Raw genomic sequence first — 17,253 nt, 5'->3', positions numbered from 1 at the left:
GGATGAACTGTGGATTGGATGTACGTATAAAGGATGGCAGTAGGCACGCATAGAATGAGGGAGACGCAAAGAGACCAATGGGAGAAGAGACAAAGGAAATACGAAAACCTGGGATCCATGGGTGATTTTCCGACAGCAGGACTGCGGGAGGCTGCTCGGGGCTGCTCGCAGCATGAATACATGATGCATTGTTGGTTAAAGGTCGCACTGTGGGCCGCCATTAGCTTGTTCTTGCAGCGTGGGTATGGTGTGTTGATTTACATAAGTGATACCGCATCAGTGTGGCGGGGCAAAGGCGTCCATGAAGGGCGCCAGCAGAATTGCAGCAGCACCAGAAGTCATCTTTCTGTCGCAACAATACGATGCATTGAAGTACAGTCGGAGGAAAATGGATGATGCACAGTTGACGGGTAGGAGAAGAGGCTAACAAATGGCCCGTCCCGAGGTTTGCCCGTGTGCTGCTTAGTTAGCCTGACCGGACTTCCCCTCCTCTGCTTCTAGCTTCGTCACTCCAGCCTGCATTCCTCTTTACTCTGAACGAATCGTGCTCTCGGCACTTGTTAAGTCCACACCCATTCACCAATAGTGTCGCCAATCATGCACACCTCACTGGGCACAACCAGACGAAGCTTTTCCAAGCCTAGGATCCACAGCCTGGCCACCATCCCTCACAGCGCTATGCTCCACAGGAAGACTCCACCCCACTCCACAAACGATAAGGACCTCGGCTATATTGTTATCTTCCATACCGTCACCGCCTTGCTAAGACCGTTATTCCCGTTGTATTGGAAACCACTGTGATGAAGATGGCAAAGCGCCATCGCCATAAGGCGTTCCCACCTAGCCCTTCTGGTCCATGGCGCAATGTGTGGAATGTACATGTTCCGCGCTCGCTCCCCATGAGTCGACTCGCGAGTATTTCTTTCTTCCGTCCTTTTGTGCTGTTTATTGAGGGATTTTGGCTGCGTCTCAACCAGCGCCATGTCCAACGGTGATTTCGACAAAGACACGCACATCGCAGTCACTCCACCACCCCAGGGAAACAGCACGCCGCTCTCATCCCAGTCGCATACCTCAGAAAAGCCCCGCGTGATCGAAGAGGTCGAATCCGAACATGACCATACCTCTGTGTCTTCAGCATCAACGCGATCCGACTCAATTGCCTCAGCAGACGCCCGCCCAGCCATACACCACACATGGAGCAGGAATACAGGCCACTCTTGGCCCGGCGATAAGGACGACGCCATCGCCACCGTGACTACCAACGCGACTCAAGACCCCCGCTTTGAGGTCGATTTCGAAGATGACGGCGAGAATCCACAAGACTGGCCAATGGCCAAGAAGGCACTTGTTATCTTCTTCATGAGCTTTTCCACCCTGGTCGTGGTCATGTACTCCACAAGCTACACAAGCGGCATACCAGGCATGATGGCATCGTTTGGCATACGTACAAAGACGCCTGTCATTCTAGGCATCACGACATATATGTGTGGTCTCGCAATTGGATCGCTGCTGCTCGCGCCACTCAGTGAAATGTATGGCAGAAGACCAGTGTATTTGACTTCCGTTGCCGCCTTTACAATTCTCGTCTTGCCAAGTGCCATGGCAAACAATCTCGCACAGATTCTTGTCATGCGGTTTTTTGGTGCCATTGCAGGAGCTGCCATGATCTCCAATGCTCCAGGCACCGTCTCTGACATCTCCCGCGAAGACTACCGCGCCCTGGCTTTTTCTATCTGGTCTCTTGGGCCCATGGTAAGATATACATGTACGGAATGCATATGAGACATACACTAACTTTGTACTCGTGTCTCGACAGAATGGTCCCGTGATAGGGCCCGTAATTTCTGGCTTTGTGTTCCAAGCTTTGGGTTGGCGATGGACAAATTGGGTTGTGATGATCGGCTCCGGTACCTCATGGTTCATGGTGTTCATGGTAAAGGAAACATATGCGCCAGCCATCCTTCGCGCAAAATCCGCCAAGAAACGCAAGGAAACATCTGACCCTCGGTATTACTCGCGCTACGATGACAAGAAATCATTTTGGCCTTTGTTGAAAGAGAATCTGTACCGCCCCTTCAGTATGGCCTTCAACGAGCCGATTTGCATTTTCTGGGATGTTTACATTGCGCTTGTCTATGGAGTCTTGTACCTTTGCTTCGTGTCATATCCAATCGTTTTTGGAGAACTCCGAGGCTGGTCGCCCGGACTAGTGGGACTTGGTTACATCGGCATTGGTGTTGGGGGTGTACTGGTAATAGCCTCTGAGCCACTTATCCGCCGTATGATCAACAGTCATAAGAAGGATCCTGAAACGGGTAAGCCGTATCCAGAAGCTATGGTCAGTGTTGTCGTCATTGCAGCGGTTTGTGTCCCAGTGGGCGAAATGATTTTTGCATGGTAAGCATCCTTTAGCCTTTCTCAAATCAGCAGTTAACATTCCCACAGGACTTGCACCCCTAACGTTCACTGGGTCTTTCCGATCCTTGCTGGCGTTCCGTTCGGTGCAGGCAATTGTGGCGTCTTCATATATGCGTCAAACTACCTTGTCCACTCCTATGGCATTTATGCCGCCTCCGCGCTTGCTGGAAATGCAGTCCTCCGCTCTGCAATGGGCGGCGCCCTTCCTTTGGCTGGCCCCCAAATGTATAAGACCCTCGGTCCGCATTGGAGCGCCACTATGCTATCGCTCATAGAATTTGCCATGATACCCATCCCTGTGATATTCTACCTCTACGGCCATAAGATAAGGGAAAAGAGCACATTGATTAGGCAGATGAAAGAGGATAGAGAGAGGTTAGAAAACAAGAAGAAAAGGGCTGCTGAGAAGGCTGATAGGTCAAGAGCAGGGGACGGGGCAGCGGACTTGGAAAAACAGAACATGGACGTTTGATGGTTCATGATTCCGTGGTGGTTTAGGCGATTAAATCAATTCACTGTAAATTTGATTTTTTACTTTTAGTGCAAAGCTCCTTTCAACCAGCATCTGATGTAGATCGTCCTGAATGAATACAGATGGATGAGCTTGCCCTTACAATAGCCTGTGCGACATCACATTACGGTACGTAGGGTTCTACCGGCGGCTTACATCCGATCCCACGAATAAGGGTTGACTAATACTAAATTTCCGATAGCATGTTTTCTCATCATATTCGTCTCTGCACATGTTTTGAGGCTCTGAGAAGAAAAAGACCAATTACAGATGACATGTGCATAATGAAGCAATGCGTGGACGGATTCGTAGTGCCGCGGCGGCACTCGACATCTGCCGAAAGGTGATCCACATCAACGGAAAGAGGGCCGCGGTATTGCGAACCGGTACTACATCGACGCCACTTGAGGGAGAAACCTGGGTCATCCTTTATATCCCATTCACATCCGTACAACTCAAGGACATTTCTGCAGAGCCATTGAAGCAGATCTACAAGCTTCTAGCGAGAAAGACAAAAAGACAGTAGAAAGCGCACAAGTCACCCATCACCAGCACATCCTCCACCAAATACACCCCACCATGTCAACCAACCGGGACTCCACGATATCAACCACCCCAGACTCACTCATTCCCCTATGGATCAACAATGAACCCATCCATACCACCACCACCTTCGCCATAACCCCCTCCTCATCCACCACACCCTCCCACCACGCCTGCTCCGCCTCCCCAAAGGACGCCACCCACGCCGCAACCACTGCCTGGACCGCTTTCAAATCCTGGCGCCAAACACCGCACACTACGCGCCGCAATCTTCTCCTCCGCGTAGCAGACCACTACTCCACCCACAGCGCCACCCTGGTCGCCACCCAAACCCGCGAGACATGCTGCACCCCCGCCTGGGCGCTCCAAAACGTCAACCTCTCCATTTCCTACCTGCGCGAAATCGCCGCGCAAATCAGTAGTGTAGCCGGCGTTATCCCGCCGACCGAGAAGCCGGGGACGACGGGATTCGTATTCAAAGAAGCCATTGGGCCGGTGTTGTGTATTGCGCCGTGGAATGCGGCGTTGATCCTCGCGACGAGGGGGATTGCAAGTGCCATTGCAGTAGGATGTACGGTTGTCTTCAAAGCATCGGAAATGTGTCCCGCCACGCATTTTGAAATCACCAAGGCATTTGTGGAGGCGGGGGTGCCGGCGGGGGTGCTGAATCAAGTGCAGTGTGTGCGCGAGGACGCAGCGGCGGTTACGGAGGCGCTTATTTCGCACGAGGCGATTCGCAAGGTCGAGTTTATTGGGTCGGCGGCCGTCGGGCGCCAGATAATGGCGGTTGCGGCGAGGTATTTGAAGCCGGTGTTGATGGAGCTGGGGGGCAAGTGTCCGGCGATTGTGCTGGAGGATGCGGAGTTGGGGGTTGCGGCGAAGCAGTGTGCGCTGGGGGCGACGATGAATCATGGGCAGATTTGTTTCAGTACTGAGAGGGTTATTGTGCTGAGGGAGGTGGCGAAGGAGTTTTACGAGAAGCTTGTAGAAGCAATGGGAGAGGTTACGAGGGAGACGACGGGCGCTGCAGTGTCTGAGGGAATTGCGAAGCATGCGCGGGATCTTATTCAGGATGCAGAGGAGCGTGGGGGTAAAGTTATCTTTCCCAGGTCTAGTGATGAAGATGAAGAGGGGGGGGATGGGCCTACCACAGTGCTTCCACCCGCTCTTGTATTGAATCCGTTGAATAGCCACAGGATATTCGACGAGGAGACGTTTGGACCTTCGGCCTCTCTATACGTGGTCGGAACGGATGAGGAGGCTATCGAACTCGCGAATCGCTCTGCCTACGGGCTCAACGCTACCGTTTGGACGCGCGACATGGCGAGGTTTCTCAAGATCAGCAGGGAATTGGAGTATGGACAGGTGCATGCGAATACCATTAGCGTGTATACTAGTCCTACGGGGAGTCAGGGTGGAGTCAAGAACAGTGGGTTTGGCAGGATGAACGGAAGATGGGGATTAGAGGAATTTGTCGTGGAGAAGTTTGTCACATGGTGTACATGAGCATCCCTTTCTTGATTTTGATACCTTGAACGCATGGGAAGAAAGAGAAGAAAATTTATTGACTTTTAAAGTTCTGTATTGCGAACGCCATGTCGTATCCTAACAAGGTCTCGACCATATTATTACAAAGAGTACAACAAGACGAGGCCTGGAAACAGCCCACTGAATTTCCTTCAAATGCTCTCAAACTGACAGGAGCTAACATGTGATGAGTAGTCTTTCTATCCCTATGGAGTGACTCCCCGGACTCTACCCAACCCTTGCACACCATCCTGTATATCTTAAATTTTGTCTTTTCCAACCACTCCACTGTATGCTTTGCAGTCCGATCGATGCTTTACCAGGTGAATGTCATCAACTGCGGGTTAAGCACAATCGGCAGCAAAAAATGACTAACAATGATCGTACCCATAGGCCAAACCGCGATCAAAGTCCTGATCTGCCAATCCTCTGGTAGGGCAAACGCCATTGTAATCATCACAGCCGTCATGGTAAAGCAAAACATGAAGCTCCACTTGAAGCGCCTGAGGACCTTGCTGATGGCCACGAAGAAAGAAACGTGCTCGGACTCCTTGGATGTAGACCCCCATTCTAGCGGGATGCTGAGGAAGTGACAGATGAGAGCTTGGGAGATGTGGAGAGAGATGCCGCCTAGGAAGATGGTGAGGAGAGGGATCCATTTGAGGTTGGTGAGGAAGCCGCCGAGGATGGAGCCTTCGCCAATGCGGTAGCGGAGGACGGCAAGGGAGATATTGCCGAGGACGGTGAAGATGAGAACGATGGCGAAATAGACTTGTGTTGCGTCAGTACGTGGATGATGCGAGTGATGGTGGAACGAAGAAACGGAACTGCGTAGAATGATAGTTGTTTGTGAGACTTACCGCGGAAAGAATTGATGTAGTAGTGGTCGAGGAATCCGTTGAAGAAACCAATGAGGAAGTAGTTGAGCATGGTCAGAATCCAAGAACAGCCAAGAGCGTAGTAGGTACCGATGTAAGCCATGATGGTGATTTTGGATGCCAGTGGCATGTTCGATCTGGGATATCCAAGTTAGCTGAGTGCCTTTTGAGGACAATAAATAATCATAACATCTCTTCATTCTCAACTTACCGGAGGAATGTTCGGAAGAGCTTGGTGAAAGGACCCTTGGTAAACCATTTGATGAAGGGGTTGAAAATAAGCTCATTACATCCATATGCATACCTAGATCACCAGAGTTAGCATGTTGTCGATTCAAGAAAATAGTCAGGAGCACATACTTCTCCCATCGAGCAAGCTCGTCGTAGACCGTAATCGAGACGCCCTCCTTGAAACCATCGCCCTTGTACGAAGCCAGTCGAATAATGTAACCAGCACTCTGAAGTCTCAAACTCATGTCAAAGTCCTCAGAGACAGTCTCCTCAGACCAGAACTTGTCGTAACTCGCACCATTCTCTTCCTTGAATTTGTAGGCAATCTTTTGAACCGCCTCCCAGCGCAGAATTGCATTGTGCCCGACAAAAGGCGCTACATCACCACCAGCGACGGCGAAGCGGATCATAGTGTAGATCATGTTAGTGAAGAAAGTAATACCCTTTTCGAAGAAGTTGTTGGTGACGTTCATGACTCCGGAAGAATACTGGAGAATGGCGACTTCAGGGCTCTGCTCCATCTCGCTGACAGCTTCTAGCAAGCAATCCTTGGGAACACGGGTATCAGAATCAACCAAGAGAATGTAGTCGCCAATGCGAATGTTTCCGTCTGCCCAAGCCTCGCCTACATGTTCAGCCATAGCCGCCTCCATGGCCTCCTTGTAAGCAATGTTCTCGTCGAGCTGGGTCCAGCCCTCACCACGCGGTGTCTGATTCAAAATTTCTTCGACTCTGCAGCTGATGCGAAGGCCATAGTTCATGTTGGAAGCCTTCTTAAATTTACCAGGACGAGTGAAAGGCTTGGTCCCATGCTCGCCCTTGGGGTCGTGTCGAGGTCGGGCAACCCAACCAATGCCGTGCTCGTCGTAGAACTCCTGGCGATCTTGTGCATCTTCAGCAGAGAGAAGCTGCACTATTTGGTGTTACTATGTATCGTATTCTTTGTAGGCGCACATTAACTTACTGCCGTCATCATTGATGAAAATATTTGCACTTCCTCCTTGCAACTCGTAAGTAGAGATTGCTTGCTTGATTGAACGGACGGTCGGCTCAATGACGGTACGCAGGCCTTCCTTGTATACAGGTATCTGGACGGTGACGTGTGGAAGCGGAGCGCCAAATGTATCACGATGAAGGCGCTTGGGCGCTTTTCCAGAATAATATCGACTGTTTTCGTTCATCTGGTCGGTGGGGCCAAAGATCTGTGCGACGTTGCCAACTACAGCTTGGAAGAAGAACTGAGTTCATCAGTAGACTATAGTTTCTCACAATCAAGAGCACGTACCAGTGAAAGCCAAACTTGGGCAGGTAGGCAGACCAAGAACAGCATTCGAAGCATGTCATAAGCTTGGACTTCTTGAATGGCGATCTGCCTCCACCCGGATCCGATAGCGGTTGTCAGTAGCAAGATAGACATTCCACAGTAAGCCGATTGCCAAAGCTTGATATCGCGTGGACCCTCATCTCTACCGCCAGTAGGATCAAAGACTTCATCGTATTCTTCAACATCGACCATGGGGTTCTTGCCGAGGACTTTTTCTAGTTCAATATCTTGCGCATTGTAACCGTATTCAGATCCACACATCATTCTCATCAAAGCGTTGATAATGAACTCTGCCCTTTCGAGCAACAGCTTGGGATCATCTTGCCAGACGACCAACATGCCACGAGAGGCAATGAATGCAGCCGACTGGCCCCTTTGGCAGTATGGGAGAGCTTCAAAGTCAGGAATGACCTGCAGACGTAGACCAGATTGAATCTGAACATAAGAAACCGTGGTACGTTCTAGGATATACTTGATAACCCTAGTATTGACAGTTATTGCGCACTGGAGGACGTCAGAAATGAAGATAATCAAGTATCAAAAATCCTATCACTTACCCGGACGTTCAACTCGGTGACCGCTTGGTAGAGACCTGTGCCGTCGTTCTGAACTCCGTGGGGTGCACATGCGTAACTCCCTTTTGCTCTTTTCATGAAGACGCCTTCGCCAGGTCCACCGAATGTCCATACTCGCTCTTCTTGCTTTGTGTGCAGCCAGTTCGACAGTATCTCAGCTTTGAGGTCTCGCACAGCATCGGTTCCCGAGATAGTGCTGTCACGAGTAGGTTCAGAATCGGCAAGAGAACTGGAGCTTGGGGAATTGGTCCCTCCGAGCTGAAGAGGCGTAAAACTTGCGGGTCGAGATCTGGATGCTACAGAAGCACTGCTTGGGTTGACCTTATGCTTTGGTGCGAGGGGGTTCAGTGGTGGAGGTTCCTCACTGTCGCCTGCGGCATGCTCAGCGCGGGAGCTACCTGGAAGTCTCACTCCGAGACCCATTGTGGCTTAGACGACGTAGCGCGAGTCCAGGTAACGGCCAGAGGGTGTTCTTGGAGTGAGATAAGATAGAAAAGTACCGAGCGGTTAAACCAGGTGGAAGTTAGATATTTATCGTCCTGACATGATCCGAGCGTACCAAAAGTTCGTTGAGTAGAGATGATGCTAAGTCACCTCATAGTTTCGTCTGATAGTTTAGTTGAAGTTTTTTTTAGATGTGATATGTTTGGTCGACTCAACGATCAAACAGTGTATGTGGGGTACTTGACATGGGTTGACCCGTTGGAAATAGAAATGGATCACAAAGCTCACGGGCCGCCTAACTTTCCTTGTGTGTCTAAATACTACAAGTGGGTGGTAGCATTGTGTGTATGTGATTGGGCATGCGCTTTCGTTGCGCCGCTCTGTGTTATTTGTGTTGAAGCTTGCTCAACCAGAAATACTGTCTTGCCATTGCTACAGCTAAAGCATGAGTCCCAATGTCACATTTACTGCACGTCAGTCCGCAAGATCTCGTAGGAAGATCGTAAGAAAGCTATCGGTGTCTATAACTCTATTAGTGTTACTAATAGCAAAGAACAGGCTCATTCTCTGCGCGAATAGCGATACCCAACGACCCAGCACTGCATTGAGGCATTGGGGGCCATTCAATGGGTTCATCGGAAAAAACTAGTGAGAGAAATGGTGCAGTCTTCGGGAGTGAAGATTATGACGTGCGCCGAACCGTTAATATTGACTTAGTATATCGTTGTGAAGCACGTCATGTTATCCTCTCATGTACGCAAACGGTAAATTTAGAAAATACCAACCAATACTTACTACGAGACTATGATCGTGACCTGACCGGAACTTTCAACTCCGAAGTACGGTGGTTGATGTAAGCAATGGGGCGGTGTTCTTATTTGGTACTGGTGCATGTGGTCCGGGTTGGTGATGTGTATTGATCGGCCTATACCTACCTTCAAGTTCGTAATATCAAAGTCTCCATAGATTCACCATGCAGCATAGCCCACACACACACTGGAACTTTCTTGGTCAGCTCCGGCAGCCGCGACGATCACGGAACACAGTACAACGTAGTCGATGCCTAATTGAACTGGAGCAAAGTGTCAAGAACCGCGCACTCAATGTTCTCGTGCTATAAGTAAAATATTTTCATTGGCCGAGTATGCTACTGATGTGGTAATGCGTCCATGTCAGGAACGGATAGCCCACTGAAAAATCTGTTATTGGTATTCGGTTCATCTGGCCGAAGCAACCAAAGCAGTGAAGAACGGAAAAGAATCCAAACAAAAGGAGGGAACCGATGACACTAGTCGGCAAGCCTAAAAAGTCAGCAGATTATACACAAGACTCGTGTTGAAGGCTGCTAACCGGTAGCTCACTAGCGTGTCAACACGATGATTGCTAGTGCTGAAGCTTCGGAGCTGCACCTTCTCGCCATTCTTGATCTCCTTCGCATCGCTGTCGCCCCATTCGAGTGGGACATCAGAGTCGGCGTCAGCATAGACAAGAACGTTGAATGTGCAGTTTCCGTCGAGCATTGGCAGGAAAGTCACGGAGGCCGTGATCTGTCTGAAAATGGACTGAATCTCCGCTTGAATTTCCGCCTCGGTCTTCTCTTCTGGTGCATCGCTGGCCCTATCAACAGTCAGAATCTATAAAGTCGACCGAGTCCTCTCAACATACTCTGGGGCGGCGTTTTCCTGATCTGTATCCTTTTTGGAGGACTTTGACTTTGAACCCTTTCCAAAGATTTGAACCTAGGCATATTTAGAAGAGAGTCTCTGGAATTGGTTCAGTTTGGCGTACATCAAACTGCCATCGTTCAACATGTTCCCCAGTTTCTTTGCTTGTGATGACAATAACAAGCTTGGAGATCTTGCCGCCGTACATCCATTCCTTAAGCTGGCCCATGATCTTCTTGATATAGGCCTTGACCTGGTCATCAGCAGTCACTGTAGACATCAGTAGGATATTCAGACGATGAGTAGATGTGATAATTACCCATCATAGTCAATCCATATTTCTTGACTCTATTTTTGGTTAAAAAAGCAACTTGGACTTGGCAATGCATTGTTTACTTACGCGGTGAAGTCCTCAGCAGGGTAGACGCCTCTTTGGAAGCTGCAAAGGTCAGCCAACTAGCCGTGTCAGGTGACGCGTAGGCGATGTGCTTACAGTATGGTGTTGATGCAATACTCGAACTAATCTGGGTAAGCGTCTGACTTGTTTGTCGGCTTGGCGGACTTACGAATTCATTGACCACCTTAGAAGAGCCCTTCAAGGCAAGCTTGTGAACCTTGGACGAGTCGCTCTTGGACGACTTGGACTTTGAAGAAGTCTTGGATGAGCTCTTTGATGAAGCCTTTGCTGTGATCTTGGGGTCCGGCATGTTTGCGGTGGCGTTATAGGGAGCGGTGTAGGCAAGGAAGGCGTTGTTTACAGCGTTTGTTGATAGGGCAACTGCGAGGTGCGAAGGCGGAGGGAGGGGCGGTTTAGCAACAAGACACTCCAGACGTCTTACAAATGATCTCGATGGGTGGACTCAGTCGGTGAGAAGCGACGGTCAGACTCGGTATAGCAGCTGTGGAGTCGTGTTGGGGCAAAAAGGTCTGGTTGCAGGCCATGCCTGGGCGCAGAGGGCATGCAGGGCAGACCGCCGCTCGGCGATAAGATAAGATCTGCGGCGATTAGATGAGATAAGATTAGATGGTGTTCATCAGCAGAGAAAAGTTGTGACAACCATCCACCACGACCAGCAGCCGTGCATTGAGTTGATCTGATCCCATGCCCACCCATGCGATCATGCGTTCGAACTGCAAGCAGCCTTCTGCACGGCTGTCGGACGCCCTTGGCCCGCTCTAGGGCCCTCCCGCCTACCTCCCGCCTGCTCGAGCGCCTGTGGCCCTCCGCCAGACAATATGCCCAAGCCTTCCGCCCGCAGGGAGAATTGGAGAAACGCATTGCCGACATCCCCATCGACCGCTATCGCAACTTCTGTATCGTAGCACACGTGGACCATGGCAAGTCAACCTTGTCAGACCGGCTTCTGGAGCTCACGGGCACTATCGAGCCCGGCGGCCAGAAGCAGTTTCTTGACAAACTCGACGTGGAACGGGAGCGTGGTATCACAGTCAAGGCGCAGACATGCACAATGATATACAACCACGAGGGGAAAGACTATCTGCTGCACTTGGTAGATACGCCCGGTCACGTCGACTTCCGTGCTGAGGTGTCGCGCAGTTACGCAAGCTGCGGAGGTGCATTGTTGCTGGTCGATGCCAGTCAGGGTGTGCAAGCGCAAACAGTTGCCAACTTTTACCTGGCCTTCTCCCAGGGCCTGACGCTGGTCCCTGTATTGAACAAGGTCGACCTCCCCCATGCCGACTCGCCGCGTGTGCTGGAGCAGATGCACGAAACTTTCGAGCTCGACCCCGAAGATGCCGTGCTTGTCTCAGCCAAGACCGGACTGAATGTAGCATCCCTTCTTCCGACTGTAGTCGATAAGATTCCTGCTCCAGTAGGAGACCCAGACAAACCTCTCCGCATGCTCCTTGTCGACTCATGGTACGACGTATACAAGGGTGTCATTCTGCTGGTGCGCATCTTCGACGGGCAGGTGCGACCTGGAGACACGATACGCTCCTTTGCCACACAGCTCAAGTACATTGTGGGCGAGGTTGGCATCATGTACCCCGATCAGACACCGCAGACGGTCTTGAGGGCAGGCCAAGTGGGATATATCTACTTTAACCCCGGTATGAAACGTTCACAAGAAGCCAAGGTCGGCGATACTTACACAACGCTTGGGTCTGAGAAGCTTGTCGAGCCATATCCAGGCTTTGAAGAGCCTAAGAGCATGGTCTTTGTCTCCGCCTTCCCGACCGACCAGGATAATCATGAGCATCTTGAAGACAGCATCCAGCAAATTATCTTGAACGACCGCAGTGTCACATTGCAGAAGGAATCGTCTGATGCATTAGGTGCTGGGTGGCGCTTGGGTTTCTTGGGAACATTGCATTGCTCTGTGTTCGAGGATCGACTCCGTCAAGAGCATGGCGCGAACATCATCATTACGCCACCATCGGTACCTTTCAAGGTAGTGTGGAGGGATGGAAAGGAGTCTATCATCACCAATCCCAACGAGTTCCCCGATCAAGATCAGGCACATTTCAAGGTGCAGGAAGTGCACGAGCCTTACGTCTCTGCAACAATCACTCTCCCGGATGAGTATCTTGGTGAGGTCATCAAGCTCTGCGAGGCCAACCGTGGTGAGCAAAAGGAACTTACCTTCTTCACGGCTACACAGGTCATCTTGAAGTACGACCTTCCCTTGTCGCATCTGGTAGATGACTTCTTTGGCAAACTAAAAGGCTCTACTAAAGGTTATGCATCATTGGACTACGAAGATGCAGGATTCCGTAGGTCATCGATCACCAAGCTCAATCTCCTTGTCAACGGCTCCCCAGTTGATGCCGTTTCGCGTGTCTTGCACACATCACAAGTCGACAAGGTAGGACGCGTATGGGTGGAGAAGTTCAAGGAACACGTCGAGCGGCAGATGTTTGAGGTCATCATACAGGCGGCCGCGGGGAGAAGGATTGTGGCAAGAGCTACCATCAAGCCTTATCGCAAGGACGTGTTGGCCAAGCTGCATGCAAGTGACCTTAGCAGACGGCGCAAACTGCTCGAAAAGCAGAAAGAGGGCAGGAAGAAGCTCCGGGCTGTAGGAAATGTTGTGATTGACCAGGAAGCGTTTCAGAAGTTTTTGGCCAAGTAGCGAATCGATACCCCACTCTATGTACTCTCACTCTGAAGACGCCCCCATACACAGACACACTTTCTTTTTCTAACCCTCGCATGTCAGCAGTCAGGGATATCCGTAGCTGGTCGATCATGGATTCCCGCCAATAACTACACCTGCCGAACGGTCTGACCGAAATCTGGCCGATCTCCTAACATGACATCGATTGTGTCCAGCACCTACCTTGTATATTGGGCCAGGGATGATTGACACGCCAGAGTCCGATGCATCCTGCCAGCCTATCACGAGCACGGGTTTTTTTTCTAGTACACATGCGTATGTTTGTTTTTTCAGATATGCAGAACAAACCGAGTCTATCTTGGAACACGTCTTACTTACGCGTGCTCATCCAGTTCATTTTCAACTTTCGTTATTGCTGTCTAGAAGCTGTGTTCAAAATACGCAATCCCGAGAATTCATGGCCCCAACACTCGATCTCGTCGCTTGATCGACGCTAGCATGTCCATGACATCAGCGAACCATCGAGATCGCATCTGTCAGATATTCTGAAGCAACCACTAACAATATAACTCGGTTTCGCGTACCTGACAGCTGCAAGATTAGGCGGGTTGTGGCGTATTATTAAGTCGCTTCCTAGTCTATAGCTGGATAGGCTTTACGCTAATATCTGTCATCCACAAGGTTTCTACGGTACACTTGTGCTAGGTTTGCGGTTCGAAGGCACGCCCAGCTGAGAGCTCTCGGTATGTAGGTGTAAGAGGAAACCTTCTATGCCGAATACCCATCCAAGACCGCGGGCTGAGTGATATCTCGTATTTCAATTAGCCGTATTTGCACTTCCTTTGAGGCTTTTTCTGGTTCAAACATGATTCTCTATCAAAAGCCACCCTTGTGTTACATTCCTGAACAGTTTGGGGGGGTATGTGGCGGGTTGCGGGAACACTGCCTGATCCTCTCGGCGGTTAGTGCCTTGAACGAATAGCTACTGGGGATGCCTGCATTAGCTGGACGGAACGCTTGCAACCATTCTGCGAAACATGACGTTGCATTGATGGCCAGAAGCCGCGACGGCTGGCCGACATGGCCCAGTTCCAAAGACTTTGAAAATACTAGAACCACTCTGTCACGACGCCTGTGCCGGCGAGCGTACGCGGCGCAGCTCGTTGTCCCACACATTTCATAGCCCACTAGACTGTCCTCACCTTGACTCCATTGACACTGTTGCAACACCTCAAACGCAATGGCACGATTCTTAGGACTCCGGGGTAAGAGTCTAGCGACCGCCATTAGTGTAACTTGTGGTTTTTGCTTTTTGTACGTCGATATGCTGTTCCTGGATCATTGCGCGTGTGGTTCGTCGATTAATGTGATACAGGTGCTTCGGATATGCTCAGGGTGTGATGGGCGGTCTTTTGACCGTTCAGCAATTCCTCGTTCGATTTCCACAGCTTGACATTGCCAATGATGTTTCATTCCACGATGCATGGGTCACTGGTACGTCCAATTGCTAACTCAGAACAGCTTTATCAAATCTCAGCGTGCATGTGGCGATACCTGACAAGACTGACTTCTGCAGGCCTCACGGTTGGAACATGGCATCTAGGCTGCATCGTGTCGGCCATTACAACTATTTTCGTTGGCGACTTGCTTGGGCGTCGACGGACACTCATCCTGGGCTTGACATTCTGGGTGATTGGCGAAATCATCCAGACATCGTCGTACAGCTTTCCGCAGTTCATCGTTGGTCGCGCAGTCGCTGGTTTCGGTAAGCAGCTTTTCTGTCTTTCTGATGATGAGTGCTAACATAAGTAGGCAATGGATTTACCACAGCCACCGCACCAGCATACCAAGCAGAATGCGTCAAGTCCCACCGCAAAGGAACAATCCTCATGATCAGCGCCGGCGCCTTCGTATCCGCCGGCATCGCATTGTCATACTGGCTCGTCTTTGGTTTCGCCTACATCAACAGCTCTTCAGCATCGTGGCGCATTCCTATCGCTCTACAAATTGTGTTTGCGCTACCAGCTATCGCAATGCTGTTCGTCCTGCCCGAGTCCCCTCGTTGGCTGATCTTGACTGGACGGGAACAAGAAGCACTCACTGTGCTGGCCGCCCTGAATGACGACGATCCAGATAGCTTCGAGACTAAAGATGAGTTTCTGCAGATCAAGGATGCGATCCTGCTCATGGCACAAGGTTCGAGTGTAGGCATGTTCTCTAACAAAGAACGGCGAGGCTTTCATCGCGTTGTATTGGCCTACTTTGTCCAAATCTTCCAGCAAGGCACAGGCATCAACTTGGTTTTGCAATACCTCTCTTGGATCTTCCTTACCCGCATGTCATACACTGGGTGGCTCGCCCGGCTCCTAGCATCCTGCTCAGCAACTCTTTACTTTCTCGCCTCGTTCGTTGTCGTAGTTGGAATCGATCGCTTCTGGGGCCGTCGTTCTCTGATGATGTTTGGTGCTACGGGCATGTCGACTTGCATGATTCTCATCACCATCTTGCAGTACTTGTGGTCCGAGAAGGGAATGCAGGAAGCAAGGATCGCTAGTACTGTGTTTTTGTTCATCTTCTCGGTTTTCTTTGCTATTGGCTGGCAGGGCATGGCATGGCTGTATCAGGTCGAGATTGTGCCTTTAAGAATCCGTGGTCCAGCTAATGGTCTCTCGACAAGTGCTAACTGGTTGCTCAACTTTGTGTATGATGTTCCTCGGTTACTGTTCCTTTCTTATACTTTGGCTAACACCATCATAGGATCGTTTTTATCACGCCTATAGCATTCCAGCGCATCTCCTATCGAACTTGGATTATCTTCGCTGTCACAAACTTTGCCATTATCCCTCTCGTATATTTTTTCTACCCAGAAACCGCGTTCCGCTCTCTAGAAGAAGTTGATGTAATTTTCCAAATCGCAGACGACGCCCCAGGTAACGCATGGCTCAATGCCGTCAAAATCTCAAAAGATGAACCTCTCTGGTTCGGAAAGCAAGACCCTGAAAAACGTCTCAACTTCAACTATGCAAACACCTCGTGGCACAAACGCCTAATCGAAACCGCAAGCAGCGGAAAGTCCAGCAACCGAGGCGGCACTGCCTATCAATACGACGAAAAGAAACACATGCACAACAACCACAATCCCTACCCCGAAACAATACTCATCCCCAACCCACCCCGCGGCCGCCAAATCTCGTCGGAATTTAGCATTGACCCCTACATGCACAACAGTCCCAGCCCCTCGACCCTAACAAAAACCCACACCAACGACGCCCCTTCGCGCAAAAAACTCCAAAAAAGACACAGCGCAACAAGCACAACAAGCATCTCCTCGCACGCCCGCCCCTCCTCCTCCATCCTCTTCCCCTCCCACACCTCCCCTTTCTACCCCGAACAACAACAAGAAGAAGACGCTGCACCCGCCCCCAGCATCCCCCGAAGCCGGAGCACCAGTCGCGCAAGCAACACCGCACTCTCCCACCACCACCACCACCACCACCACCACCACCCACACTCACCGACCCAGCAGCCAAACTACATGTCGCGCTCAGCGCGTACCTCGGACATTAGCATCTCAAACAACATGCTCAATCGCATCATCAACCCGGACTTGCTGGCGCAGCAGCAACAGCAGCAATCGGAGTCGGAGTCGGAGTCGGAGGCTGAGCTGCAGTGTTACGCTGAGGACAGGAGCGAGATGGACGAGGACGCGGCGGTCGTGGGCCACGAGGAGACATGGTCGTATCCTGGGTTGCTGCTGGGTGAGGAGCGGCTGGTACGGACGCAGAGTGAGCGCCACACGGATTTGCCGGATGGCGTGTATGAGGTTGTGCAGGGGAGGGTGAGGCGGGTTAGTGGTGGGACGGGGAGGCCGGAGAGTAGGGGGAGGTGGGTTGCTAGGGATGCGGGGAGGGCTTGGTGAGATGGAGGGTTGAGGTGTTGGAGTTGAAGGGGGTGGGGGGAGGGCTTGGGTTTCTTTTGTAAATGAAGACATCGTGGGGGGTTTTTTTTTTCGTATTCATACTAGCTAGTACCCGCCAGCATGCTTCTTGTCTTCC

General features: G+C 50.9%; 6 protein-coding genes across 6 annotated transcripts; 4 read left to right on the top strand and 2 right to left on the bottom strand.

Moving 5' to 3' along the window:
- Positions 1 to 981: 981 nt before the first annotated feature.
- On the top strand, positions 982 to 3,034 carry PSV08DRAFT_216533 (major facilitator superfamily domain-containing protein; the record flags this gene model as incomplete). Its single annotated transcript, XM_014224605.1, has 3 exons — positions 982 to 1,755; positions 1,820 to 2,400; positions 2,449 to 3,034. The coding sequence occupies 3 exons, from the start codon at positions 982 to 984 to the stop codon at positions 2,891 to 2,893; spliced, it is 1,800 nt and encodes a 599-aa protein (XP_014080080.1). The 3' UTR covers positions 2,894 to 3,034.
- A 477-nt stretch (positions 3,035 to 3,511) lies between these two features.
- On the top strand, positions 3,512 to 4,981 carry PSV08DRAFT_171430 (Aldehyde/histidinol dehydrogenase; the record flags this gene model as incomplete). The annotated part of the gene is made up of 1 exon (XM_014224604.1): positions 3,512 to 4,981. One exon carries the CDS (start codon positions 3,512 to 3,514, stop codon positions 4,979 to 4,981), a length of 1,470 nt encoding a protein of 489 aa, XP_014080079.1.
- A 337-nt stretch (positions 4,982 to 5,318) lies between these two features.
- PSV08DRAFT_170628 (glycosyl transferase family group 2-domain-containing protein) lies at positions 5,319 to 8,433 on the bottom strand (the record flags this gene model as incomplete). The annotated part of the gene is made up of 7 exons (XM_014224603.1): positions 5,319 to 5,773; positions 5,863 to 6,017; positions 6,092 to 6,184; positions 6,241 to 7,024; positions 7,076 to 7,349; positions 7,397 to 7,939; positions 7,993 to 8,433. 7 exons carry the CDS (start codon positions 8,431 to 8,433, stop codon positions 5,319 to 5,321), a joined length of 2,745 nt encoding a protein of 914 aa, XP_014080078.1.
- Positions 8,434 to 9,591: 1,158 nt separating this feature from the next.
- PSV08DRAFT_26410 (DNA-binding protein) lies at positions 9,592 to 11,033 on the bottom strand. The gene is made up of 8 exons (XM_014224602.2): positions 10,685 to 11,033; positions 10,612 to 10,637; positions 10,519 to 10,557; positions 10,438 to 10,466; positions 10,243 to 10,388; positions 10,120 to 10,193; positions 9,805 to 10,071; positions 9,592 to 9,755 (listed from the first exon to the last, which is right to left on the bottom strand). The coding sequence occupies exons 1-8, from the start codon at positions 10,823 to 10,825 to the stop codon at positions 9,743 to 9,745; spliced, it is 735 nt and encodes a 244-aa protein (XP_014080077.1). The 5' UTR covers positions 10,826 to 11,033; the 3' UTR covers positions 9,592 to 9,742.
- A 157-nt stretch (positions 11,034 to 11,190) lies between these two features.
- Positions 11,191 to 13,243, top strand: PSV08DRAFT_269520 (P-loop containing nucleoside triphosphate hydrolase protein). Its single transcript, XM_014224601.2, has one exon. The coding sequence runs from the start codon at positions 11,231 to 11,233 to the stop codon at positions 13,211 to 13,213; it is 1,983 nt and encodes a 660-aa protein (XP_014080076.1). The 5' UTR covers positions 11,191 to 11,230; the 3' UTR covers positions 13,214 to 13,243.
- Positions 13,244 to 14,438: 1,195 nt separating this feature from the next.
- PSV08DRAFT_384785 (uncharacterized protein) lies at positions 14,439 to 17,117 on the top strand (the record flags this gene model as incomplete). Its single annotated transcript, XM_066093438.1, has 5 exons — positions 14,439 to 14,512; positions 14,574 to 14,692; positions 14,775 to 14,963; positions 15,011 to 15,899; positions 15,956 to 17,117. The coding sequence occupies 5 exons, from the start codon at positions 14,439 to 14,441 to the stop codon at positions 17,115 to 17,117; spliced, it is 2,433 nt and encodes an 810-aa protein (XP_065949847.1).
- Between the last annotated feature and the right edge of the window lie 136 nt (positions 17,118 to 17,253).

The sequence above is a fragment of the Bipolaris maydis genome, assembly GCF_028858645.1.
Source record: "Bipolaris maydis strain C4 unplaced genomic scaffold PSV08scaffold_2, whole genome shotgun sequence".
NCBI classification, from domain to species: domain Eukaryota; kingdom Fungi; phylum Ascomycota; class Dothideomycetes; order Pleosporales; family Pleosporaceae; genus Bipolaris; species Bipolaris maydis.
Note: the sequence above shows the minus strand (reverse complement) of the source record. Positions and strands in the feature narration are given on the sequence as shown.

Bases quoted from the DNA above. Each gene is read 5' to 3' on its own strand.
- PSV08DRAFT_26410 (XM_014224602.2), bottom strand. From the start codon at position 10,825: ATGCCGGACCCCAAGATCACAGCAAAGGCTTCATCAAAGAGCTCATCC. The intron at 10,638-10,684 runs GTAAGTCCGCCA...TACCCAGATTAG, and splicing joins CTAAGGTGGTCAATGAATTC to TTCGAGTATTGCATCAACAC. The intron at 10,072-10,119 runs GTATGTTGAGAG...GACTGTTGATAG, and splicing joins CAGGAAAACGCCGCCCCAGA to GGCCAGCGATGCACCAGAAG.
- PSV08DRAFT_269520 (XM_014224601.2), top strand. From the start codon at position 11,231: ATGCGATCATGCGTTCGAACTGCAAGCAGCCTTCTGCACGGCTGTCGG.